We start from the raw sequence: 26,707 nt of genomic DNA, 5'->3' as shown, positions 1-26,707 counted from the left end.
CCATAGAGACGGGCATAGAGAGCGCGTCCGCCATGATGGGGGCCGGAAGTGCTGGAGCGGCAGCGCCGCCTGGGTGGTCATGGCGGCTGCGCTGCGGGGTCAGGGCCGGGAGGGATGGGGTTAGGAGAAAGGAGGGCTGGTAGCCTTGGGCAGATAACAGGGGAGGATAGAAACAATGGCAGGCGGAGGAGAAGGGAGTACCTTAGGCATTCTCTTTATGCGACGGGGTGTATTAGGAACATCAGCCTAACTCTGACTGTAAGGTAGCAAGTCACGTCTGACTTGTCCCTGCCCTCCTTGCGAAGAAGTCCTTTACATGGTGTAGATGTTTATACGATAGATTTAGATTGGCTGTAAGGAAGATGTCTTTTACTGTGACAGTGTTGAGGCTGTGAAAAACTCCTATCACTTGTTTTTAAAATTTTAAAAGTTTAATCGTAATAAAATTATTATAAAATAGTAATACAATTAGAGTAATAATAATTTGGACAATTTGAATTAGGACAATATGAGACAATAGAGACAAAGAGTTACGGACGTCTGGGTACCTTTTCTGGGCAGCACGAGCCGGAAAAAGGACCCACGTTAACAAAGGATTAACCCTTAAAAACGATAGCCTGTTGCCTATTCATACACTTCATACATGATGCATAAATTCCCCTCAAATACAGGATTCTGTCTGGTCATCGTCAACTTCTTCCTCTGAATCCTAACAGTGCCTTTGAGGCAGGAAGAAGTTAGTTTCCTCTGATAAGAGGGCAATAAATTCTTTTTCTCTGAAAGATTCAGGTGTCCTGTGGCTGCTATCTCACTGAGAGTCCTTTCTTTAAAAAAAGTATCCTACATAGCATAGTTTCTATTTTAACATTTTTTATAACCTAAAACCATATTCAACACACTACTTAAGAGAATTAATACAGCATTACTTTCTAACACAGCACATATAATATTCATTTTAATATTTGCAAAAAGCCAATCATAAAATACGCATTTTTCACAAGGTGCTGGAACAGGGTGCACAGGGAAGCCGAGGATGCTCCATCCATGGAAGCATCCAGGGCCAGGCTGGACGGGGCTTTGAGCCATTCAGGGGGGTTAGAACCAGATGCTCTTTAAGGTCCCTTCCATCCCAAAGTGTTCTGTGATTCTATAATCATTGCTGTCTATGTAAAGAAGCCAAAGCACGAATGACGATCACTAAGGAATTAAATTCCCCCTCTTAAAATGCAGCTCCCTCCTTGTGTTTATTGCTCCTTTTAGATGCACTTTATTGTCAAGTTTCTGTGAATCCACACTTAGGCATGTGAAGTAAAAGGCTGTCTGCTGTACCTACAGATGGGCACAGAAACATTTTCCCGAGTGCTGGACATCCAAAATGCAATTTAGGAGAGAGCCCACAAGAGGTCCCACAGATATTGCTGTCCAGGGAGTTACAGCAACCATGGCAATTGCACCCTTTGCCTTAACGAGCCGTCAGAGAAAGCACTTGGAAGAACTGGGTCTTTAGTATAGAAAGAAACCAAATATTTTAAGCAAGTTAAGCTTTGCTCTGAAGTTGAATAAATAGTGGCAGTAATTACTGTGTCACGTCCGCAGAGTGACACCTGTCAATAACCAAGTATCCAGCATTGCATTTTCTCATCTGCAAGCCTCTATCAGCACCCTGTGAAATGGGTTTATGATTTTTTTTCCACTACAAGCAGTTTAAACTCAAGATCAAACCTTGCAGAGAAGTCTGGCTTTGGGAAATTTGTGTTGTTGGGCTACAGCTCACAGCAGCCTGAACTGAGTGCATCATTCTGCTCTGGTGGTGTTACCCCTAGATTACGGATCTGTGGATTTTAAATCAAGAGGCCCTGACTGTTATGCTGATTTGACTGTCATGGTGCAGCAGATTGTCATGTTTTGCTCAGTAACATGTCCTGAAGGCAGTGCCTACTGTCCAGTTGTAATATCCATCTGGCAGAAGGTATCAAGTCTTGATTAAAGACCTCCAGAACTGAAGGGACCTCTCCTGCTCTTGGCTTAGAGGAAAAGGCGAGCATTCCATTGTGAGTTAAAAACTGCCACAGTCCCTGCTCTGAACAGATTGGAACTTTTCAAACAGTAAAGGAATGGCTTTGTCTCTTTGGCCAAAATTGTTCCCCAGGGAGCTTCACTTCCCCCAGATTGTGTGTACCAAGATGTGTTTTATGGTGAAGGGCTTGATTTCCTTAGAAGACTTGAGGACTAAAGAAGGATATTGGTGGAGGTGCCTGAGCCCAGACTCCTAAAAATACAAAGTCAGTTTTGTTGCAGAAGCACCTAACCTTCACAGGTCCACAACTTCTGGGTTTAAAGATCTCAAATCACACAGAGTTGTTCCCAATCTTGAACTTGTTTGGGTTTAGTTTAGGAGTAAGAAGTTTAGCACCATATTGTCTCCGGGCCTAACAATAATAGCTGGTCTGTTCTCCAGCTCAAGTGCTCAGAGAGCCTTCATCCAGTAATTATTCCCAGAGCATGTCCGCACTCATCAATATCACCATCAGCTTCTCAGTCCCTCTGGGTCACATCACAGAGCTCCTTCCCAAGCAGGGCTCACCCTACACATGGAGAATTATTGCCCCACCTGGCAGGCTTTGACATTTAGGGACATTCTCTGTGTGTTTTTGACTAGCCAAGCCTAAGGGAAGGGATTAAAGATCCACCAAAGTGCAGGGATCTAGAAGGGGACATCACTCAGGTTCAGTGGTAAAGGTGGCAAGTGTGAATTCCTGTGCTCCTGGATTCTGCATTGAAATGTCATCAGATAATGTAAACAAGTAGACAATAACAAACCCCCAGATCTTCCCCCTTCCCATGGCTGCTCCAGTCTTTGCTGAGCAATTTGGCTGTGGCAATGCTTAGAAAGGTATTGTGTGCTGCATGGAAAACATGAAAAGCAGAAGTCACCACTTCCCTTGATCATTTCCTACAGTGATTAATTATCCTCACAGTTTAAAACTACACCTTATTTTTAATTTCAGTTGTCTTTGTTTCCAACCATGGGTGCCTTTTGTGCCTTTCTCTGGTAATTTTAAAAGCCTGTGTTCTCACTAGGTATTTATACTTTGTAATCTAGTCTTGCTGCTGCCTGGGCTCTTCTAGTCTTGGATTGTTTTCTTCCTCACACCAATTATTTGAGGGCTTTTTCTTGCTCTCTATCCAATCCATCAACAACAAAAATATAAAAACTTTTTCAGCATCAGCTCCATCAATGTGAACTAGAGAGATGTAATCACTTTCCTACCACAGTTTTCTATGTAGCTGTTTATCTGAGGATCACGCTGGCCTTTTTACCCACACCACTGCACTGGGAGCTTGAATCCAGGAATATGTCCATGGTGACTCTTGAATCCTTCTCAGAGTTGTCATTTTCTGGATTAGAAAATTCCATGTAGTCTTTGAGCTGCAATAAATAAACATATTTGGTTGTGTTACAGGCATCGGTCTTAAAAATAAATCCTTTCCTGGTGTCACTGGCATAGCCTCTTTGTGTCCCAAATCCTTTATGGTACCTTACACATTCTCAGTACAGTTTTGTATTTGCTTGTGGATCACACCAGGAGACCAACATTCTTTGGTTATCCCAGTGCTTTAGGATGTAGGTCTCACCAAAGTGCTGGTCCTTCTCTGAGATCATGGCAAGACTGAAAAAGCCATTGTGTCCTGACAGAGAACAAAAACATTCTAAAAACCTTGTGCCTGTCTGGAGCCTTGTTAATGTTTTTCTCATCTACTTCTTGGCATGTAGTGTTATGAAGATTGTTTATGTCCCTAATGGACTTTAAAAACTCCCTTTTAGCCTTGCCAGTGTAGGGATTTTTTCCTGTTTCCTGTGTAATTTTTCTGTTCTTGAAATCTCTCAATGTATATTCTTTGGGTTTTGGTTCCCCTTTCTTGCATCTCTAGCATTCCTCTTACTTACTGATTTTCACGGATTTTTTTTCTGAATCCAGAATGGCATTTAGTTGAAGCAATTGTAATTCCTGAGTTTTCATGTCTCCCACTGTAGGCTGTCTTCTTCCCACCCTCAAAGTACAGCAGAACAATGTGCAATCTCCTCTTTCAAAGCAGTGCTCTGAAGGTGAGCATTTTCCCCAGCAGGGCAGAGGTTCAGTGCTGGAATGGAAATCTCCCAGCTTGAATTTTTCCCTTGCCTCCCCTTTCTTGAGAGAGCCTGTTTTTGGCCATCTGAGGCACAGCTTGCATGGCTGATCAGCAATAAATTGTAAATCCTGTTTCTGCTTTGGAGTGGCCACAGCACCACAGCACCGTTTCCTCCCTCAGGACGCTGTGTGCTTTGAAGGTTTGTGTCTCCTGCTAGGAAACAGATACAGAAGGGCACAGGGGATTGTCAAGAGTGGAAATTTGGTGCAGGAATGCTCAGCATCCAAACCAGCCTTAAAAGAAGTTCGTGGGAAGTTGCTGTTTCCTTGATTGGAAAAAGAATAGAAGCTGGGCAAGGCTGTGACTCAGCCAGTGAGTCAGCAGGGACTGCTTTGCGATGTTGTGTTCTTTTGCTCTCCGCCACACCTTCCCTGCTGCCTGCCATGGGACAGTAAAGGCCATTTACTGCTGCTTCTCTTTGCTCACAAAGTCATTCCAGCCTGTAACCTCTGCCCTGACTCCTCCCACTGCACCATCTCTCCAACTCTCTGCTTCTTTGCTCCATTCCATTCCATTCCCTGGGCTTCTGGGATTTTTGTGCCTTCAGTACTCCAGTCATGGGTGCATTTAGCAGCTGCAGACTCTTGCTTTGCAGCAACAGAGACGTGACGTAGATTGTGACCTATTCACCACAGAGGGAAAATCCCAGGAATGAACAGGAATTCCCTGGAAGAAAAGACACAGGATGAGGAGCTGATCTGGATCCTCCTGGGGCAGCGATGACCTGCATCAGACACCGCAGACTGTGGTTCCTCAGCCAGCCGTTAAACGAGCCAGACCAGTGCTGCAGGTCCAACACACTGGGTTTTGAATACATCTTCTGTCAATTGTTTCTTCTCTGTCTGCTTCCCCACAGCACGGCTCTCCGCTGAGATCCCAGTGATTTTCCAACGTGAGACGTGATGTCAGCCAAAAGGCACTCAGGGACTTGGGGAAGGGAGGGCGCTGCAGGAAGGAGTGGCGCCCCAAGACACACACAGCTAATGCTTCCTGGACTCACGGTCTTGGATGCATACTCAGCTCCATGGAAGCTCTCTTGTTTCTACTGAAGGGATTTTTTTTTAGCTTGGACAAAGCAAATAATTTTAGCCATGCACTATTTACACCCAGGCAAGCAGCCAGGACATACCTCTGTCTATGGTGGCATCCACTGTTAAGCAAAAGTGCCCTACTGTTTTATTTATTAACCAAACATTTCTAATAGCCAAGCTAATTTTATCCTTTCCTTAATGCTGGCTGACAATGACTCAGTGTGACTGGGAGGAGTCTCAGGAGCACGGTGCCCAGATTTTGAATACTGGTGTTATAGGAGGGAGGGGCTGGCTGTCCATGTACCACAGTAGCTCTGGCTTTGAACCTGCTCATTTTACCTCTCCCTTTGTGTAGGTGTGGAATAAAGCAACCAGTGAAGTAATTCACAAGTGAATTTGTTAGGCAGGGTGGATGGAGATGACCTTGTCCCTGTAAGAGTAAGCTGCAGCTATAACTTTTAGCAATAACATCAGGAGCTGGTACACATACTTCTCTGGAAGTTTTTTAATGTTTTAATGCTTTATCTATATTTTCTGTCTGAATCAGTCCTCAGTTTATGTGCATCTCTCCCTTAGCTTTAGGCTTACTCTCATACCACTCCAGGTAAGTGAGATATCTAGTCTAGGCAAATATTTAGGGCCATTTATCTGTTCAGTGGACAGTGACAGGTTCCTCACCTCAAGAGAGGTGATTCACTCCCTTGCTTGAGCAATTCCAGAAAATCCTACTCTATATTTCATTAGTAATTTACAAAGCAACTAGAAGATGTGGAGTTTACAATGTAAAACTATCTAAAAAGATGAGGTTAAGTTAAATGAGATCCTTCTGGATTCAAAATTTCAGTTACTGAAAGCTTCAAGATGCAGGTAAGTACTTCTTGTAAACAGGGCTCTAAGGAATAGAGAGCCCAGTGTGGAAGCACAGAATCTTTTAATTTGTCTTCAGTCTCGAAACCAGGAATACAAGGAAGAGTTTATAAGAAAAGTGAAACAGCTCTATGTCATCCTGACCAAGTTAAAACCCAATTCAGGTTCCTTTCCAGTAACATCTCAGTAGTGCAGTCCTCAAACCAATTGAAAGAAGGTCAGCCATAGGATCAATTTCTACTACCTGCAAAGATGCCACACAAATGTGTTCCTACTAAGAGGATTCTAGCTGGTATTAGCCAGCAGTGAGTTCTCTTAACCACTGTGATAACCTTTAGTTATTCTTAGTTATCCTTTATTTACTGAACTAGCACACTGAGTAAAGGGTTTGGCCAGTAATGAGGCCTCTCGGGCTTTGAAAGAGTTTTAATCAGCCACATTGTTTCTTTCAGACGTGGGCAGAAGTGAGTTTATTCTGATTCAGATGGAAACAAAGAACAAGAGCTTGAAAAACAATGAAATCCCCACAAGTGGGATCAAGCAGGTTGTTTTTCTTTTAGTTCTTGATTGCAAATTCACAGTATTTTAGCTGCTGGGGCTTCAAGGGAGCCTTTTGCTTTTGTGGAACTAAGTCAGTGCAGAGGGCTGGCACTCAGGAAACTCTTATTTTCTTCCTAGCCCTGCCCCTAGCCAGGGGACCTTGATAAAGTCACCCCTCTCTCCAAGTCTTGTGCATTTCCCTTTTTTTTAAATCACAAATAATGGACCAATGGATAAATAATGGCTTTTGCCCTGCAACTTGTAGATGTAATGCCCCATTTAAGTGCAGGCTCTGAAATTTTATTTCCCATATTGCAAAGCCCACAGGGCTTTGACATTTAATTTTACCATTCGAACCATCACCTCTATTTGAGCAAGACTTGTGAACTGAGTCCTGTTGTGGGACTCAGACTAAGGATAAAGCAGGCTTGTCTTACAAGATCAGTAACCCTGACTTAAGCCACTTACAGATTACACCAGCCTGGCAAAACTTGTTCCCTTCCTGGGTTTTAATCTCTGTTTTGTGATTTGTGCAGAAAGACAGGAGGGGTTCACTTGAAGTTTGAGTGGTTAATACTGGTTAGGAGTATGAAAACATGATTAGCAGAATTGGTTGGTTCAGGATTTCTGGTGGCCAGTTGCTTCAGCTGAACATGGAGCTCCACCATGGGTGTAAGCAGGAGGCCTTTTGAATGGGGCATTGCATGCTCCCCTGAAGACTTGGGGCACACCAAGAAGGTGTGTATGCTGCAAATGCCTCTGCAGACGTGCCTCATCTTGGCAAGACACTGCCTGTTTCTGTATCATTGCTATTGAGGATTAGTAATTGCATCCAAGCTTTGTATTTCCCTCCCTTTCCCTGATCTCCTTGTCCAGTTGCCTGTCATGAGCATGGTGAAAGCAGCCACATCCCTGTCCCTGTAAAAACATGCACAGTGAGCAGCTTGACCTCATTGCTCCTATCCAGAACTATCTTACTGTGCCCCTAATGACTTGGCTTTGCTATCCTTGGAGGTAAAAATTTAGGCAGGAATAGAGGGAGGAGTCCTGGTCCTGTGCAAGGTGCTGCATCCCCCTGGTGGGGAGTCCCACCCACCAGTGCACGGCAGCTTGTGAGTGGCTGTGGAGGGAAGACCGATAGAGCTGGTGCCTGTGGGGGTAGGGCTCGCACAGGAATGTTTGGCGTGTGATGAATGTGCCTCACTGTTTACATCTCTCCCCCCTTCAAGTTTTCTTTGCGCTGGACCCTGCCTACTCCAGCAACTCCAGCTCCTGCAGTGTTTACCAGGTATGAGCTTGGTAGTTCATGCTTCAAAGCACTTCCCATCAGGTGTAAGGATGCTCAGTTAGGAACATGTGGAGCAGTTACACAGGCCTTGTGCTGGAGGGAGGTTAGAAGGCTGTGGTGCTCTCAAGGGAGTTCTGGCTCCTTTGGCTGCTGCACACAGGAGATTGAGAGCACCATGTCCTAGCACAGGCACAGGCGCTGCTGCTCAGAGGCACTGTAAGCAGAGTGGTCCAGGCTGCACTGTGAGACTCTTGCTCTTGTGCTTTCACTACAGAACTAAAGGGCAGAAGGTGATTCTCCTTCTGACTCTTTGTGCAAAGTTCACTGGCAAGCAGCCCAGGGCAGCAGAACAGTGACTCCTGTCACTGGCTCTTGCAGGGGTCAGACACTTGAGGCCAAACCTCCTCTGCCTCCTGAAGGAAAAAAGATCTAAACCTCAATTTTCTAGATGCTGAACTAGCTTGAGAGAGGCAGACAAAGTTACCTCGAGCTTGAGAGAGACAGACAAAGTTACCTTTCCTCAGGGGCTATGGGTTTTGCACTTGTAATTTAACCTGCAATCCCAACAGCCACCTGTTTGTTTAGAGGTCTAATTTGAGGCCAGTACTTCCTTCCACCCTGCTGTCAGCATGACTAAAAGCACTGCTGCTTTTTATTTTAGAGGAAATACCCTGTCCTGGCTGTCATGCACCGACGCTATTCTGTGAACTCTCAGGGCAGGATCTGAGCCCTATATTCATGGTAGTGACAGGATCCTGGTACTGGTGATTGTGTTTTTCACATCTGAATTTTTCCCTAGGCAATACTGGCCAAGAAGCAACATATGTGGAAAATATGATACTACATTTGTGCCTAGAGCAGTTGCTATATATATTTCAGTAGCAAGCCAAGGCCTGAAATGAGAATGGAGAAAGAGCTGCTCACTCTTCTCTCATACAGCCAACGCACTTAATTTTTCATGAACTAAGTCTCTGTGGTGGCAGGAGTACATTAGATCCTGCCTGAGGTTTGTCTGACCAGCTGGCTGTGGAGATCCTGGGTTCACTTTAAAGCTGGTGCAGAGACAGAGGCACATCTGGAGGTGCCGCCTTGTCCTCGCCTGGCCGTGTAGAGTGATGCAAGTCAGAGCCTTGTGGTGCCTGCCTCTCTGCTTTGGCTGTTGGGATGAGTGGGCTCCATAGGGGCATCTCCACTGCCAATCTGAGTGGCACAGAGGGTGCTGGAGCTGGGGGGCAGCTGAAACCTCAGAGCCATCCATCAGGTCTGGCCAAATCTTTAATGCAGAACATCTCACTCCTCTTACCACTCCTTGGTTCCAAAACACAGTGCTGTTTCTGGAGACAGGCAGTCCTGGGTGTGGTTACTATCTTGCCTCTTGATTAGAGGTTCTGGATCCCGCCAGCAGGTTTAGCTTTCTCAAGGGCTATGGCTTTCTCCTTCCCTCTTTTGAAGATGATGCAAGCCTAACAAGCCTGTACTTCTAATTTTCTTCCCACTCACCAGTCTTTTGTCAATGCAGACTGTCAGGAGCTCTCTCACGCCTTGTTTTGGGCAGCATGCAGCACAGCAAGCTCTTAGCGTTGACTGAATCACACTGCACTTTTGAAAATATAAATAAAACAAATAGTAAAAAAAATCAATATTAATACCTAGAAGAAAAGCATGTAAGTGGATAACTTCCCTGTCCAAAACAGATTTAAAGTGTGGAAGAACTGTTGTGGCTCTGACTAATTGACAATCTGTAAAACAAAGGCCATTACAGTTGAAACATCATCTCTTTTTTTTTCAGCTGTTATCATGTTAAAAAGCACCTCCTAATTTAAAGAATGGACATACTGGAGCTTTCAGCACATCTCTAAATAGCTCATTTTGACAGATAATCATTTGCACTATTAAAAACATTGCCTTATACTGCTAATCTACATCCATCCTGCTTTTGCTGTCGAGCATGGGATTGTCATTGTGCTTCTTTTAGACAGTCTGAAGATTAACAGAGATTTCTTGGGTATGAAGACTGTGATAAAATGCCAAAGGAAGCAGCATTTGGATTTTATTAATTTTATTCAGTATTTCTGCAATGCATTTATACTTCATGATGCATGGTTCATTTATACTTTACAAGGTGCCTGTCAGACTTCCACTCTGCAAATTTTTGTACAAAATGAGAATATGTCTCTGTCCTAATGGTGTTACCATCCATAGAGCAATGTGGCTTCACTCTTCCCAGTTGTCACCTTTTCCTCTGATTGTACATTGTGGACAAGCTCCTCTATAATGTTTTGTTTAAAACTTCCCGCTCTTTTTCTCTTCTGAATTCAACTGCGACACCACTTCAGGGCATCCACTGTCTGCTGTGAGTGGACACTGAGTCTGGACAGGAGAAAATGCAAGTAAAGAAGCAGAGGAGCCATATCAGCATCCTTGGCAGTCTGAGGTAGTTCGTGGCCTCTCCCAGGCCACCCTTGCTAGTGAGCATCATGGCAGAGCTGAGCAACAAAGCAGCACTGCCAATGGAGGGCCATTCCTCACCAGCACCAGGGACACCGTGGGGAAGGTATGTAGACAAAAGGCAGCAGAGATTGGCATTAAAACCTCATTTTAGGTGGGACTCAAAATCCCAAAAATGTGTTTTTAAGCTCTTCCCTAGAGTTCGTTATCCTTCTGCCCACCCCCTCCCCTTGCCCTTCAATCTCTTAGTTACAATAGGAAAATTGTTTCCCTCTTGCTTTTCCCTGTAGCTCAGCACTGGGCTCCCTTCCCAGAGCAAGTTTTTAAACTGATTTTAAAAAGAGACTGTTTCCCCATGAGACAGTGAGGAGGCAGATGTGCTCTCTGACATGCCATGGCATGTCTGCTGGCACTGCTGTGCTCCAAGTCCAAGCTTGGTATGCCTACTGAAACAAATGGTGTCTCTCTGATGAGACTGCTCACCCTTGGAGACACTGTCTTCTTCCTCTTCTTCTCAGGAGAAAGAGATAGTCATATACAGCACTTGAGTCTCACAGAGGCCATGATAGGAGACTGGAGATCCAGCCTGGAAAAATATTTGGAGTCAAGAATGTTTTGAAAAGCTAGGGTAGAGGGGTCAAGCATGTGAGGGGACAGATTTTCTATTTGTAGCAAATCCAGTGTCAGTCGTGTGAACAGAGACAGGGCTGGAGAAGCAGTGTGGGAAAGCAGACAGACAAGCCTGGCAGCTTCTTAATGGCTAGAGAGTTTGGATGCTGACATGCTTTTCATGTTTGTTTTTGTTTGTTTGTTATTCTTCCTTTTGAGACATTGTTCTTGATGCTTGTTCTTGGTCCTGCTCTTGACCCTTGGAGAACAGGAACACTGCTCATCTATGGCAGGTCAATGAAGATGGATGTAAACTTTTAATTTTCCTTTCCCCCTGTTCCTCCTCATATTTTCTCTTCATTTTCTTATCACAAGAGACTTTCCTCAGATTTCTCTCATCATCTCACTTGACCTGTCACAACCTGCCTCCTGGGTTTCCTCACACCTATTTCCATTTGTTTTCCTTCTTCACCTTTTCTTAGCACCCTAGATTTTCAGGAATGCAGATCCTCCTCCACTCTAATTTTTGCCCAATATCTTCCTTTTCCTGCTGGTCAATGCCATTTTTTGGATCCTTACCTCTTTTCTTCCCTTCTCCCCTCCAGCCTCTCTTAATTTTCCCCAACACGCTTTACCTCTGTCATGCCTTGCAAACTCTGTGTCTATACAGTTTGTTGTCTACAGTCTCTCTTCTCTCCCACAACCTCTGCCTGCCACTGAGTGATCAGCTTCCTCATGAGGGGAAGAGGAGGGGCAGGCACTGACCTTTTCTCTGTGGTGACCAATGACAAGACCCAAGGGATTGGCCTGAAGCTGTGTCAGGGGAGGTTTAGGTTGGATATCAGGAAAAGGTTCTTCACCCAGAGGGTGGTTGGGCACTGGAACAGGCTCCCCAGGGAACGGGGCCACAGCCCCAAGCCTGACAGAGTTCAGTAAGTGTTTGGACAATGCTCTCAGGCACATGGTGTGACTCTTGGGGCGTCCTGTGCAGGGCCAGGAGTTGCACTTGATGTGTGTCCCTTCCAACTGGAGATACTCTGTGATTCTATGATCACTTTTCTCATGTATCCCTTTGGCCACATCACTCTGCATCCTCCCTGGGTTCCCTCTGCTCCATCACATGAAACATCAGGTTCTTGCCTGCACTGTTGACACTGCTCAGCTTATTGCACTGTCACTCCTTGATGGGTTTGGAGAAGGCAGCCCCAGGTCCCAGGGCCACACTGCTGACACCACCAGCTCACACTGCCCATTGCCAACCCAATGTGTAGTTTGCCAAAGCTCTTCTGCTCACATCAACAGCCTTAGGGCTGTTTTGAATCTGATCTTAATAGTCCTTTTGGCATCAGCTCCTATAGGCATCGCTCACTATCACAGCTTATAGGCATCACTCCCTGTAATGCCTATCAAAGTGTCTGATAGCAGATAAGCTACTGCAGCACCAGGTCATCAAAACCTCTGGCCAACTCCATCTCACTGTGAGCCCTCTGTCTATGGTCCCTTGGCTGAGAATGTAACCTTCCTGGGGCAGGGCAGTCCTTTTGTCTTTATCTTTTCAGCATGATGAGTGCCACAGCACAATGACGGCACGAGTCTCTGTAGTAATAGTGATGTTAGCAAGAGAAAAAAATACACAGCTCTGTGTTCAAGGGTCACAACAGCTATCTTAAATGAGATAGAAACTGGACAGGCACCTTGTTTGGACAGAAAATCGAACTGGGAGCAGAGGAGTGGAACTCCATGCTGGCTTTCAACTGATGCTCCTCATGGGAGGTGAGAACCTGAAGCTCCTGCTCTTCAGGATGAGTCAGGTGTATCTGTTTGCTGGTAAATGCAGATCTGAATTGGCAGACAGACCCCAGCCTCACACCCTGAAAGGAAAGAACTCCTCAGAGTTTCTCAAAAGCCCATAAAAACCCTTCCGGCTCAGAAGACAACTTGGGGCTGTACATCTGATGAGTCAGAGTTGCTGCTTTGAGGCAAGGGGTTGATTCACAGGTGCAGGACAGAGGCAGGATGTTTCCTGGTGGAAATCATTGATCTGTTCAGTGTGCTAGTGCCTGCTGTCATGCACATCTTCAGGCACCTCATGCTGCTTTTTCATTGGATTGGGACCATGCCCATCCTGAGGTAATGCATGTCAGCCTTGAAGTGGGGTGTTCAAATTCATTGTCTGACCTAGCTTTGCCTGGTAGTAGAGCTTACCAGGCTTATGAAAATATTTTCTTCTGCTGCCCAGGTGATTGCAAGTCTGGGATCAGCAAAGCACCTAACAGCAAAGGTTCAGCTTCAGTTCTTGATTTTCCAGGAGCCTTTTTACATCCAGGAAAATGAAATTTTATGTCTGTTCTTTCCTTTCCATCACCTTTCCTGAACATGACTAACTCTTTCTGGTAGGGCTGGGTGACCAGTCATCTGCCTGGACCAAACCCAAGCCCATTTACTACATTTCCTGTTGTTCCCCAGCCTGTCCAGCCTGCCTCTGTCTCCCTTAGCTGATATCACCACACCAAGAAGCGTTGACGTATTTCCTTGTCTTGATACTTCCAGAAGTCATCCCTGAGTAGAGGAATGATAGTCATACAGTGTGGTCTATTTTTAGCCTTTCACAGACTCCTTCTCTGCCCTTGGGCAGGCTCACCACCTTTAACCACTCACTGTTCCACTTCATCATTTTCAGTATGGACATAATCCTACCTTGTCTTCAAAGCTCTTGTCGGATGATAGCACTTGGGAGTTTTTTTTTGCTTGGAAATTGTATTATAAAAGGGACTTGTGCCCTATTGGGATCAAGGATTTTTAAAAATTGTTGGCAACACAGCTTATGACATCTCACTTCTTGGGTGGGAAAATGCTACCTTTTCTTGACTCCAAGGTACTGCTCTGTAATCTCCTTTCCGTCTCCACTATTTTGAAAACATTAATTTTCCCAGTCACTGAAGGAATACTGCTTTTACCCAGCAGTAGCCAAGGTATCATAGGCAGCGGTTTATTGGGTGGATGGTTACTCTGCTGAACATAAACTCAGGGGAGCAGCTTCATTTCCTTTTTTTTTGCCAGTTCCATAGGTTTGGCCAAAACGTTCTGTGGTGGATGCTGATTAGGGGTACGTGATCTGAGGGTCCTCAGCCTTCTGCCTGTTCTTAATCTCTTCTGAGAGAGGGTCTCTCAAGATGAGGTGATGCTGGAGGGTTTTGAATTCCCCATACAGCGCCAGGAGAGATGGGAGCTGAATGCCTTTCCCAAGTATCTAAGCAGCATTTGGCTGGCAGCAATAGTGACGACAGACACCCCAAAAAGGGACAAAGGGGGCTCCCAGCAGCTCCAGTGTTGCCACCTCTCTTCTATCTCTCCCTCTCCTTTGTCCAGGCTCACAGCCGGAGAGAGGACAGCTAATACCTTCTTTGGGGTGGTGGAATCTGACTTTGCAGCATCCCCTCTGACAGCCTCAGGAACATTTCTGGCTGTGTCAGCCAAAATTCCTGCCGGGGACTGCTGCAATGCAGCACACCACACCCCCAGCCTGGACAGCCGGTGCCGCTGCTCAGCTCCAGCCCTGCCGCCGCCCCGGGCGTCCCTCCTGCTGCTCGCGTCGCCCGAGAGCCCCGATGATTGCGGGTTGCCGGGCATCCCCTCCCGCGGGCAGCCGCCGTCCGTCCGTCCGTCCGTCCGCAGCGTGTGTCAGAGCACCTCGCGCGCGTTCCGTGCCCCAACGCGCCGCCTGCAGAACGCGCTGCCGCCCGCAGGGACCGGCCGCGGTTTCGGATTTCATTCGCCTCGCACGCTACACCCGGATTCCAGACGCCTCCTGGCCTGGCTGCTGCATGGACTCTGAGCGCAGGTCCCCTGCCGTACCCAGCGGAGGCACACGGCGCTTCCCTCGGCTCCAGGGAGTGCACCATGAAGACGTCAATTGTATTCTTGCTTTGCATCTCGGTTTTCCCAGGCTTTTCCCAGGGCAGAGTTGTTAGAAAGGATGAAACTGGTTTTGCCGAGTGTAACGTGTTCTTCTCTGGACAAGTCCCACCCGAAGGATTTACGGAGCCGTTCCACGTGAAAATCTGTCAGCAGTACAACAAAGAGCCACGCTTTGCAACCCTCTACAGTACTAAGGACAAAATCCCTCTTTATTCAGCTTTTAAGTTTACAAAGCCAGCTCAAAGTGAGGAGGAGAACTGGCTGGTTGAACCGCAGGTAAGGCAGCTTTTCCTTTGCTGAAAAGTGACTCTTCCTGGAGAACGTTTCCTCTGGGGTGAAGCTGGGACTAGAATTTGGCAGAGGAGGCAGGAGCTCTGCTTGTTGAACTTCTGTTGGTATGAATTTAGCATGAGCAGAACTTATTTTTGTGCTTGGAACTGAGCAAACAAATAGTTTCTTGTCCCAGGGAGCTTGTAATGAAAACGGAGAGGCTGCTGCATGAAAGTGCAGTGCCAGGGGAGAGGAAAGCCCTCTCTGACACCAGTGATGTGTTTGTCCTGCCCAGCCAGCTCTTGAGGGCAGGGAGAGCTGCTGGTGGGTTAAGCATCGCAGTGTCAAGTTCAAGTTTGTTCTGATGCCAGTATGATCACAGTGTTGATAGGGACTCTTTAGCTTCACTGAGCAGAGATAAAGCATCCATTTGTGGTTCACCAAGTTGATGCTGCAGCTTTTCAGTGTGTCCCAGTGTTGCAGACTGAGGTAGGAAAATGAGCTGCTGTGTTGTGGGGCGTGCAGGTTTCAGTCGGGTCAGAAATATGCAGTATAAAATGAACTTTTCCAGAGCCTCAATTACTTTTGTCTTCCCTGTCACTAAGCATGTTTAAGCAAGGCCTTCAGGCTGTTCGATTTAATGGAAATCCTTTAAAAACTGGTGGTGCTGTAAGAAAACTTCAACTCTTCTCCCTCCCCCCCCTCATGTTTTAGATTTTTCAGCAGTGATAATGACGAATATTGTAGCAACATCAGGCTACACCATCTGTTGAGCTCAGGAGAGATTATCAGGGTGCAATGTGCTTTGTTAGGGCAGGAATGGCTGCAGTGTCAGAGCAGTGTGTTGGGAGTGTGGCCCTCAGCTACTGGATGTTGCCACAATCCAGTGGGGTGAAGCTCACCCCTCTGCCAGGAGAATGCTATGCTTATTTCTCTCATGTGTGGTGATGAGATACTAAGGCCACGAGGCCACAGGCATTGAAGACAGGAGATATTAAATGGTTATCTTAGCCTGGACTGTCTTCTGGCTCTCTGGGCTGGGTTTTGAGTTGCAGGAGTTTCTAAAGGCCTTTTGATCTGAGCTCCTTCCACTTCACAGGTAAGCTGTGGGAGCTTGCCCTTTTAAAACAGAGGAAACTTTTTGCAGAATCTGTCATTACAGAGTTGTGGAAGGGTGGCAAATTTTTAAAGTGCAAAGGGGACCTAGGCTGGCAGAATCTTTGGTCAGTGCCATGGAGGCAGCAAGGTAAAGCAGCAGAGATGAGATCCTTTCCCATTTGCCTTGGCCAGTGACACCCTTCATCACCCCTAGCCCCCATATCTCCTCCTGCTTCTTGTGGTCCAGCTCTCCCAACCTTCCTAGGTAGGCTCAGGAGCTGTTCCTGCCGCGGAACAGTGGCCAGCTCCCCCCCATCACCCTGTAACTTTGGTTCCCCTGGACCTCCCTTGAGCTGGCTTCTCTGCCCTTCCTGCTCCATCCTTTTGACCCCTCATCTTGTCTTGGTTTCTGCCAGCACTCCAGAGCCCCAAACGGTGTGTGTCCTGTCACCAAAACCTTCTGTGGCCTCAGAAATAACAGGGCAGGTGCTGCATTTGATCTGGCTTCTCCAGAGCAGCCTCACAGGTTGACAGTAGCTCTTAGTTGACACTAATGGGTCTCCTTCATCCAGAAGTGAAATGCAGATGTCTCAGAGGCAGGAGTTAGGAACTCTGCATTTCCCTGGAGTAACCTCTGACTGAGACAGAGAAGTACTAGGACAAAAAAAAACAAAAAAACAAAAAAAAAACAAAAAAAAACCCACAAACCAAAGCTGCAGAAGAATATGTAATGGGAGAAATCAAGAATATGAAAAATTCCTATAACTCAAGAAATAAGTGCATACAGCCCTCTCAGACACTGCCACTTGGAGGAGAGAGTGGGGAAGAGCTTTCACACCCATTGTGTGTGTTCTACCAAGGCTAGGGTCAGCTGGCTGCTGAAGGGAGCCCTTAGCAGCACCTGCTCTGCAGCACAGCCCAGTGAGCTCATATCACCGATTTTCTGGGTAATCTCCTTGCCAAGACAGGCATAGCTGGGTAGGGGCTGGCTCAGCTGCACAGTGGCATGTGCTTGCTCATGGAGATGCAGACACACAGCAAACGGAAAGAAATCACTATACAAACACGCTCAGCACTCCAGTGAGGGCCTCAAAGTTGTCATATGCTTTTTTTTCGGGATAATGATGTAAGCGGTGAGGGCACCATCTCACTCCCTCCTCAGGAATGTCTGCCAGAGAAACAAATGCCAAATGTAGCACAGAGGCAGTAATTGGGTGAGAAGTGTGAGGAATGTCAGTGCCACCCACCGCAGATTGGCAGCTGGAAACAATGAATTAATTCAGCAATTAGTGAAAAATTAAAGAGCAGGAAGGGTAGGCTGATGAGCAGGGTACTGATGGGACTCCCCCAGGCACAGGTCTGAAAACCTGCTCTGCCACAGATTTCCTGGGGGTTGTGAGCAAGTCACTCAGATGTCTTTTACCTCACTCCATTTTGGTTGTCTGGAAATCTCTGTTTGATTCTTTCTGTAGCTTAGAGAGAGACAGAAAACTCCGGAGTTGCTTTTTCCATCCTAATTTATGAGGGGCTGGATGAATTACCTTGTGTTTTCATTTGGTTAATGGCTACTGCCACGCAGACAACCAAGGTGAGATTCTTGCCCAGCTATAGTGCAGTTACCTCTGAGCTGCTCCTGCAATCTCTCTTGGTAGAGTCAAGAGAACAGGCACTTCTAGAGCCGCTGGTGAACGTCCTACTGCAGAAACTTCAGTGTAAGGCTCAGTGTGCCTCTTCCCTGAGGTATGAATCCCAGCTAAGGTTGATCAAACATTTCCACTTCAATCAAAGGTGCAAAGGTGTCTGAGGAAGTAGTGGTGGGACAGGGAAGCTGAAGTTCAGGGATCCTACATAGCAGGGTGGGGAAGGTGGGGGGTGGCAGTGTCCTGCCTTGTCAAATGACCAAACTCAATGGAAGCTGCCTGCCCTAATAACTGTGTGTTGCCATACTTTTAATCCCCCTCTGCCTCCCTCCCTTCTGTCAAACTGCACCCTCCACTTAGTGACACCCATCAATATTGTTATGTGCTAACATCCATACAGGCTGCAGGCACATTAGTTGTTTTTAAACCCCCATTCTATGATAGGGAGTTTACCTGTCTGCTTAGATTTTGCCCTGAGCTCTTCCAGGTTGTTTGGACAGGTGGCTTCATGGCTGACTCCATGAACACAGGTATGTTTTGGGGTGACACAAGCCAGAAGCTTTTTGAAGCAGGGAGGAGGGGTATCTTGCAATGCAGATTAGATGCAGTGCTGAGACAGCCTGCCTTTGGGATTGAGCTGGAGGAGGCATGGAAACCTCAGGTACACATTAGTTATGACAAACCATAATAGGAATTATTATAAGCATAATTAGGTGATGTCAGAGCCTGACACATGAGCAGCATACAGTTGCATTTTTGTCATATTCTTTTTTAATTGCACCCATACAATCTTGATGGTAAGTGCAAAGGCCTGCAACTGGACAGGTAACCAGGGACATATTTTCTTGATAGGATCCTCAAGGTTTGCATGCAGCAACTCATAGGGAGAGTTTGTTTTGCTTCGTGTAGGTTGGTAATTCCTGCCAGGAGGCAGAGCTGATCCATTTTAGGTCTGTGTCCTTGTAGATTGGCAGCACTCACCATGGGAGTGAGATGGGATGAGTGTCTCTGAGAGGGTGTCAAACTCCAAAGGGTCATAGCACTGAGGACAGTTCCCGGACACAGCCTCACATCTATGCCCAATCCCCCTCACCTCTTCCATGCTATTAAACACACTGGGTGCATCCCTTGTCCCATGGCACACCGTCGCCTCATCAGAAGGGGAGAATGGCAAGGGAAGGGGGGGCAGGAAGAGACAGTGATTTTGTGGAATGCAAAATGTCTGGCCTCATCAGCCAGCTGCAGCCTGTTGTTTGGGGTCACTGAGCAAGAGGAGCAGAATAAGGCAGCAAAAGTGCAGAATAAGTCTTTTTAAGTGGTGCATTTGGAAAAAGCTGTGACTTGTGTATCAGCACATGGGACTCACCATGATCATCCCTCCTGAAGCAATAAGCACCAGATACTTCAAAAAAAAAGCAAGAAACCTCCTTAGCAGGAGGCGGGGTAATGCAGCCTTCTGCAATGGCCAGGCTTGGCACTGTGACCAGGCTTGGAGCAGAGGGAGCCCTGCGCCTTGACTGCAGGGGTTTGGCTGGTGCAGGAGGCCAGCCAGAGCTCAGCTCCCAGGCAAGGGTGATGGACAGTTGCTGACACTGGCCCTTTCACCCTGACAGGCTTGTGCAGAGCTGTGAGGAGGTGATGTGCCATTAAGAGGATGCAAACGCTATGTAAGGTTGCAAGGACATAGTTGGGTATCTGTCCAAGTGCACTACAGGGTGGTCAGGAGACAAGGATGGATGACCTGGCAGTGATTCAAGGTAGACTATGAGCTGTCTGTCATAGGTGTCTCCAAAGTGCATATTATATAGTGCAGTAAACAATTTATGGGCCAGGGGCAAAGGCAGAAGGTTTAATTGGGCCAGCACAGTGCGGGGACCTGAGGGCCGCACCCTCTGAAACAGAGACTACAGAAGGCAGTGACTGCCAGAGATCATCTGCTACCCCTGAACTTCTAGCAACATGTTCACCCTCTAATTTGAGGGACAAAATGACAATTTGGCACAGCCCTCTGGAGCGGCTGCAGGCAGTGTCAGTAGGAATGACTATGGATCAGACAGAGCTGTGGTCACCTGAGAAGGACCTGAACACACCCTGACATTTAGTGCTTCTCCTCCCACTGCTCTTTACCTCCCCTGCCCGCTCCCTTCCCTCGTGCATGGCTCCAGGACAAATTCCCACTGCAGTAATTGCTACCTCTGGCTCCACTGCACGGGAGCCACAGACACAAGCAGGTAGCACAGATTCCATCGAGGGCCTTGGGTGATGGCACCCTCACCCATGTTATGCCAGGTGGTCATTAAGGATGAGGTTCAGACTGTTAATGATGTGAGGATCAGGTTACTGATGACCAGCCCTGCAACAGCTCTAGGAGCTCACTGCTGTGTCTCCTGTTCAAGGTGGGGTAGCTCAGGTCATCTGACATGATGTCTGGTTTCATTCTTGCTTCTTAGACAATAAGCAGTGAAAGGTAAATGCCTTCTCTAGACATCTTATACACCATGGCTTGCTTGGTTTTTGTTTTTTGTTTGGTTTTTTTTTTTTCTTTCCCCATGACTTGGATTTGATAGTTCAGAGGGGCTTAAGTTAAACCATGGTTAAGTTCTTAAGTGAACTGCAGGTACCACCAAAGTAGGAGGTGAAAACATGACCCTAAATCTAGCCATCTATTGGTGTTAAAAATCTCTTCTAGGACAAATTACAAGTCAAGGCTTGGTATGTGGTGCCTGGTGAGACTTTTAAGTCTGTGCTGTGCTGTATACCAGGCTGAGAGCTGCAAATATCCTTTGGAGCCTAACCCAATGTGTTTGTCAGAGAAGCTGAGTAGAGAATACACTCCTCTGAAGTACTTCAAGGAAGGTAATGAGAGGATGCAGGATATAATCCAAGGCACAGCATGTACTAATAGTGCTAATGAAAAGTACATGTGAGGGCTCATTTTACACATTGTTTTCTAGGAAGGTGAATTGCATGCAGTAATGTTTCTCTCTACTCTTTCAGATAGATGATCCAGAAAATGACTTGCATGAAATGGTGCATGAAGCTGATATTGGTGGCACTGTGGCCAACCTTGGTGCAAATCAAGCCCTGACCTCAGACTACGTGGGCTCTGGCTATGAGAGAGGCCTTCTCAATCCCAGTTTTCTCAATGAGAAGGATTTCCAGATGGCCACTTACACACTCACGAATGCTGTCCCTCTGAGCCCAGCTCTGAGCAAAAGCTGGCACAGAGACATTGGGAAGGTAGTAGAGCAAGCTCTGATCCCTCACTGTTCCAAGATGGATCATCTATATCTCCTTGCAGGTGCAGTTCCTTCCCGTGTCCAAGTTAAAGGCAAGGTGTCGGTGCCAGAGAGCCTCTGGCTGGCAGCCTGCTGTGATGCTTCAGAGGGATGGTCCTTGGGACTAGTAAAAAAAACCAATGATGAAAACAGCTTGGCAGACCTCACAGTGAGAGAGCTGGAGAAGCAGCTTCTACCAGGAGTTCACTTGTTCAAGGGCAACTGTGGGAAAGACAAACAAAGCCAGAAGAAAAGAGAAGCAGTATTGCAAGCTGTCAGTCAGATCCGCTCTGGAGAGCAAGTAGGAACAAATAACGACCAGGAGACCAAAGAGAATGGCTTGGTGAGAAGAGTGGCTGGCATCATTGCTACCCCTTTCATCAAACTTCTGGAACTCCTCATCTACATCTTTGTGGAACTGGTGAAATTTGTGTTTTATTTTCTGTGGCTTGTTGTAAAGCGAGTTGTTGGCACAATTCTGGGTGGAGTCTGCAGCCTGTGGAATGGGATGGTGTCCTACCTTAAAGCCATCAGCATGGTGCTCATCAGCATCCCCTATGATGTTGGGAGGGTCATCGTCAACATCTTCCTGGGCTTCCTGCAAATTGTTCAAGATGTGATGTCCCTCACCTACAGGATCCTGAGCATCCCCGTGGGATTCGTCCTTCACCTTGCTGCTTTCCCTTACCACTCCATCTGTGCCATTCCCTCTGTCCTTCAGGACATGGCCACTGGGATCGTGGGCACCTTCTCGCTGGTCATCGATGCCACGGCCGCGGTTCTGCATGGCTTTCATTACCTGGCTTGGCACATCCTCAAACGGTTTGTGCCTAAAGGCTCTTCTGGGGACTGAGAGGAACAGAAACCAAGGCTGCAGATACATGGAATAAAGGAGGAGTGGGGCAATGCTTTAAGATACGTGGCCAAACGCTGTCAATTTCATTCTGGTATTTATTGTAGTGACATTAATAATAATGAACTGACTGGGGAATAACAAGGAGGGCCAAGGCGATGTCACTCGGGGCCGCCACCACTGTAACTAGAGTTCTGTCTGCTGTAAAATGTTCGGGTTTTATCGGTGCAGGCCACAAAGTTTCTGTGATTTGCAGGTGTCAAGAGGCTTCCTCTGGGAAATGCACACTAGATGTGGTATGAGGTAATTTCTTCTGGCTATGATGACACTGAGACTTATGCAGTGGCAGTAAGCTCTGCAGAAGCCCAGCCCTTCCAAGGAGCAGGTGGTGGTGGTTAGGGAGGACATGAGTTACAGAGGGTTACTGGGACTTGATGAAAGGAGAGGGAGGCAAGAGTGCAAGGACTTGGGGTGGGAAACAGCAGGGAGCAGAGTGGCATGGGGCAAGGTCCTGCTATTGACTGCATTGCTCATTTCTCTGGTGTCCCACTGGTGGAGGGGATGCAGCTGGGTATATCTCATAGTCTTCAGGCCTTTCCAATCTAAAATTGCATGGATCTTGCTGCAAGGAAGGACCCACTTCCCATTTTTTTTGCATGGTGGGAAAGCATTTTTCCTTAGCCATACCAAGGTTGTTTTCCCCCAACCCTTCCTTGCTGTCTGGTGACCACTGATGGTCTGAGCCCTGAATCTTCAAGATGTGGTGTTCTCTGAAGGTCTAAACCCACTAATACCTTAGCCCTGAAGCCCTCGTGTCTGCTTCAATTCCCAGCAGATCTGGGAGCCACACTTTTGGATTCAAATCTGTTGCAAACAAACTGCCTTGTCTCCCTTGAGAGCTGACTGCTCCTGAAGCACACAGGGGACTATGGACTATCAGGTGGGAGGAGAGGCAGGAGGGATCCTGGGCTGCAGCACTTGTTTTGCTGGGTGAAGATCCACACACAAAGAGATACTTTAATGTCAGAGGCAGAACCAACTCCTCTTCTGCACTGCACATCCTCTCTGCTCACTCTTCACCCCTTCTTCCCTCTGCCAGCATGAGTCATGTCCCCCAACATCTGTGAAATTGGAGCTGGGGCACATGTCAGGGCTTTGCAGGGGACCAGCAAGTGTTTGCAGCCAGATGAGGGTCATAGAGACATCTGCCACTGCTGGAGAAGGGCACAGGAGTGCTGCCCTTCCCTGGGGCTCAGCAAGGGGCTTTGGATCTCTTGGTGCAGTTGCCTGCAGGAGGGAGGCTTCCTGTCTCAGCAGCATTTACTTTGGTGGGACTCCACGAGGTGTTTGGGAGTCCTACATACATGGTTCCTTCCTTTCACACCCATCTGTGTCTCTCCCTCCAGCGCCAGCTTGGTGTGGACCCCTGACCTACTGTAGCATCCCATAATGAGTCCCAGGAGTGAGCAAGCTGGTGCTGCCATCCCAGTAGTGCTGTGTTGGTGGTGGCCTGTCCTGGGTTGAAGAGAACTCAGTTACTAACATGACAGCTTTGCCTCTCTGCATTGTGCAGCAAGGCTGAGCTGACGTGGATGGATTCAGAGGGAAAAGGAGATTTGGCTGGTTCATGATGGGACAGAGTTGTTTCTTTAGCTCAGGGGCTGTGTTCAATGCAACCAGATGTGTGTGCACATCCCAGCCCAGCACACCCTGGCCAGGTGGCACCCTGTTCAGCAGTGATGCAAATGGCAAAGCTGGGGCTGCCAACAATGGTGATGAAGTGGGGAAACAGTGGCATGAGTGGAAAGAGAGGATGACTCCTTGCCTCGCCCTTCATGGGCCACTGCTGTTTCATGGAGAAAGAGAGGCTGCAAGCAGAGCTGGCTTTGTTCAAAAGGAAAAACAGCTTTTGGATGCCAGTATGGGTTGCAGTTGGGTAAAGTCAGTGACATTTTGCTATAGGAATGTTGGGTGCGAGGGGCAAAGTCACAGCTCCTAACAGGCAGAGAGCAGCCAGTGGATGCTCTCCAAACTGAACTTTGCATGTCTGCCCACTCAACATGCCTGGTCTGCTGTCAAGACAGATGTGGAGCTGATTTCCCACTCCCTCATGAGACCCTGTCTTAATCCTGGTACTCCTCAAGGGCTACGTGGCAGCTGTCAAGGTAGGAAAGAAGCCAGCTCAAGCCCCAGGGGATGCTAGGGTGGGGTGACAGGATCCCCAGCAGCCTCTGAAGGCAGGTGTGAAGGTGGCAGCTCTCAACTGCAGCCCAAGCATTGGGGAGAAGGGGTAGCTGCCCCCCACAGCTTCTTGCACCTTCTGTGTGACCTTGTTTCTGGCCCATTTTAGCTGCATGGCACTGCACAGCAGCCAGCCATGCACTTCCTGGGGCTCTTCCCTACACCCGAGCCCAGCAGCCCCTGTATCCCAGGTCCACCAGCATCTCCAGGGCAGCTCTGCGGTCACAGTGACATGGGGCTCGTGTGCTGATAAGCAGCAGAGCTGAGGCACCTCAGGAGGCCTGCACTGTCAGTTTGCCACCATCACTGGTACCCCACCTAGCTCAGGCCAGCATGTCTCTGCTGCAGCCATGACTTCTGGCAGCAAGTGAGCTGTCCTTGAAATCCAGGGCGCTGCAGCTCTATAGGATTTGGGCAGAGGTGCAACAGTATTATTAAAATTGTCTTAACATGCTCAGATTTCAAATGCTAAGAACAGTAACTGGCATGGGGCATTTCTCTTCTGTGCTGCATGTCTGAGCAGGCAGTGGGAAGTCTGCCTTGAACATCAAGCAATTATCACAGAACAAGCAACATCCTGCAAAAAAACACTGTTTGAGATTCTTCTTATTTAGGCACGATTTATGGCTCCTGAGCTTTACTCTATCCTTGGAAACGTATGGCTTCAACAAAATAAAGTGACTTTTCCTAAGAGGGGCTGGTATCATTTTTTGTCACAGAAATGCAAATGAGATAACAACCTAGGGTGTCCTGACTAATCAAGAAAACAGCAGCAACACAGTTTTTCCTTGTAACAGCTTGACATCTGATATTAATGGCTCTTTTGTGCTTTTTAAACACCTTTCCTCTCTCAAAGCGCTCTAAGATTCAATTAATTAAGCTACAGAATAAGTAGGTAAAAGCTGAGGTGTTGCAGGCAGTATGACTGTGTGTGTGCCAGGAGAGGGGATTGTTTTATTCTTGTGAGATGCAGTGAGATGCACCTGGAGTGCAGCATGATAGCCAGTTTCATACAGAAATCACAGCACAGCAGCACAGTTCTTAGCTCACAGGGAGAAACTCCTCTTGTGCAGTGCTGGTCCCTGGACTGACTTTGTCACAACTTCCTTACCTTCTCTAACAGGGGTAATTATGTTCCACTGAAGGTATGGAGGTCCTGTGATGAGTAAACCAGATGCTGGCACCTCCGTTTTGCAGGTACCTCTCTTTGGGCAGATGAACCCCTGCAGCTGAGTGTATCTGTCTCAAGTCTGCAGGGACTGGTGAGGCACTGGTACAGGTTGCCTGGAGAAGCTGTGGATGCCTCATCACTGGAAATGGTCAAGGTCAAGTTGGCAGGTTGGATGGGGCTTTGATCAACATGGTCTAGTGGAAGGTGTCCCTGCCTTAACCAGATCACTCTGAGCTTTGACACAGGGGTCTCTGCACCTTGAGATGCCCCTTGTCTCTGCTGTATCCACCTTGGGGCTGGGCACCCATAAAGGCAGAGGGACTCAGTAGCCCTGCAGGACAGCCCCTCAGGCCCTCTGGGTCACACCTCTGCTACCAGTACACGTTTTGAAGCTGCTCACCTTGCATGGAGCTCCATCAGCAGCTCTGTCCCTCCCTCTGGTCAGGGAGCTGCTCCTGTTCAGCAGGGAACTGAGCCATGCTTGCTCACAGGTTATCTCTCCAGTGTAGCCAGTGCCAGAAAATGGAACAGGTATTGGATAATAAATACCAGTGTAACTCGTTTGGCCAGGAGGGATTGTCTGGGAGCAAGGAGTGTGAGGTGTGTCCAGGGTGTGTGTGTATTAGTGAGGTTGCAATACTGTGCGTTTGGCATGGGATGATTTCTCTTTGCTGCACAGACTCCTGGGCTCTTGGACTCACTTTGGTGGATCTCACACTGGGTAACATCTGTTATTGATTTCCACACAACTGGTGTTTCCAGCCAGGCAGAAACGCCTAAAGACTTTCCAATGGTGTTAGTGTTACAGCTGGTTGGAACATCTCCAAGGAATTATATTCTGTCAGAATGGGGTGATTTATCATACAGGGTTCTTTTCATGGCAATTTACCATTTTTAGTGGAAAATAGTTTTCAAGTCCAGGTTGGAACAAGGACAGGAAACATCCAAGAGCAGCCCAGGGTCTGGATTAGCAGTTTGGATGTTGACATTCAGCACCCACTCCTGCCTAACAGCAGGTTTGGCATGTGAACGTGGCTCTTTCTGTCTCAGAGGCATATCCTTCAGCCATGGCCCATCTTAGCACATGTGTGATTTTATTCCATTTGTAAGGGTGAAAAAACCCTGTCTCCTTTCCAGAAATACTGAAATTGTGACAGTGTTCCTGGGAGGTAGAAGCCATTTTCTACTAAGCCAGCAGCAAAGCTGCCTGCAAAACTGAAGCACAGGCTTCAAATTCTTCTGCAGTATCATCTTTATTAATAAG

General features: G+C 47.4%; 1 protein-coding gene across 1 annotated transcript; it reads left to right on the top strand.

Moving 5' to 3' along the window:
• Positions 1–14,414: 14,414 nt before the first annotated feature.
• On the top strand, positions 14,415–24,965 carry ENDOD1 (endonuclease domain containing 1). Its single transcript, XM_036390565.2, has 2 exons — positions 14,415–15,168; positions 20,898–24,965. The coding sequence occupies exons 1-2, from the start codon at positions 14,875–14,877 to the stop codon at positions 22,029–22,031; spliced, it is 1,428 nt and encodes a 475-aa protein (XP_036246458.1). The 5' UTR covers positions 14,415–14,874; the 3' UTR covers positions 22,032–24,965.
• Positions 24,966–26,707: the final 1,742 nt, after the last annotated feature.

The sequence above is a fragment of the Molothrus ater genome, chromosome 2, assembly GCF_012460135.2.
Source record: "Molothrus ater isolate BHLD 08-10-18 breed brown headed cowbird chromosome 2, BPBGC_Mater_1.1, whole genome shotgun sequence".
NCBI classification, from domain to species: Eukaryota; Metazoa; Chordata; class Aves; order Passeriformes; family Icteridae; genus Molothrus; species Molothrus ater.
This window is presented reverse-complemented; position numbering and strand designations above follow the sequence as displayed.

Coding starts and splice junctions, on each gene's coding strand:
- ENDOD1 (XM_036390565.2), top strand. CDS start 14,875: ATGAAGACGTCAATTGTATTCTTGCTTTGCATCTCGGTTTTCCCAGGC. Junction 15,169..20,897: donor ACTGGCTGGTTGAACCGCAG/GTAAGGCAGCTT, acceptor CTACTCTTTCAG/ATAGATGATCCAGAAAATGA.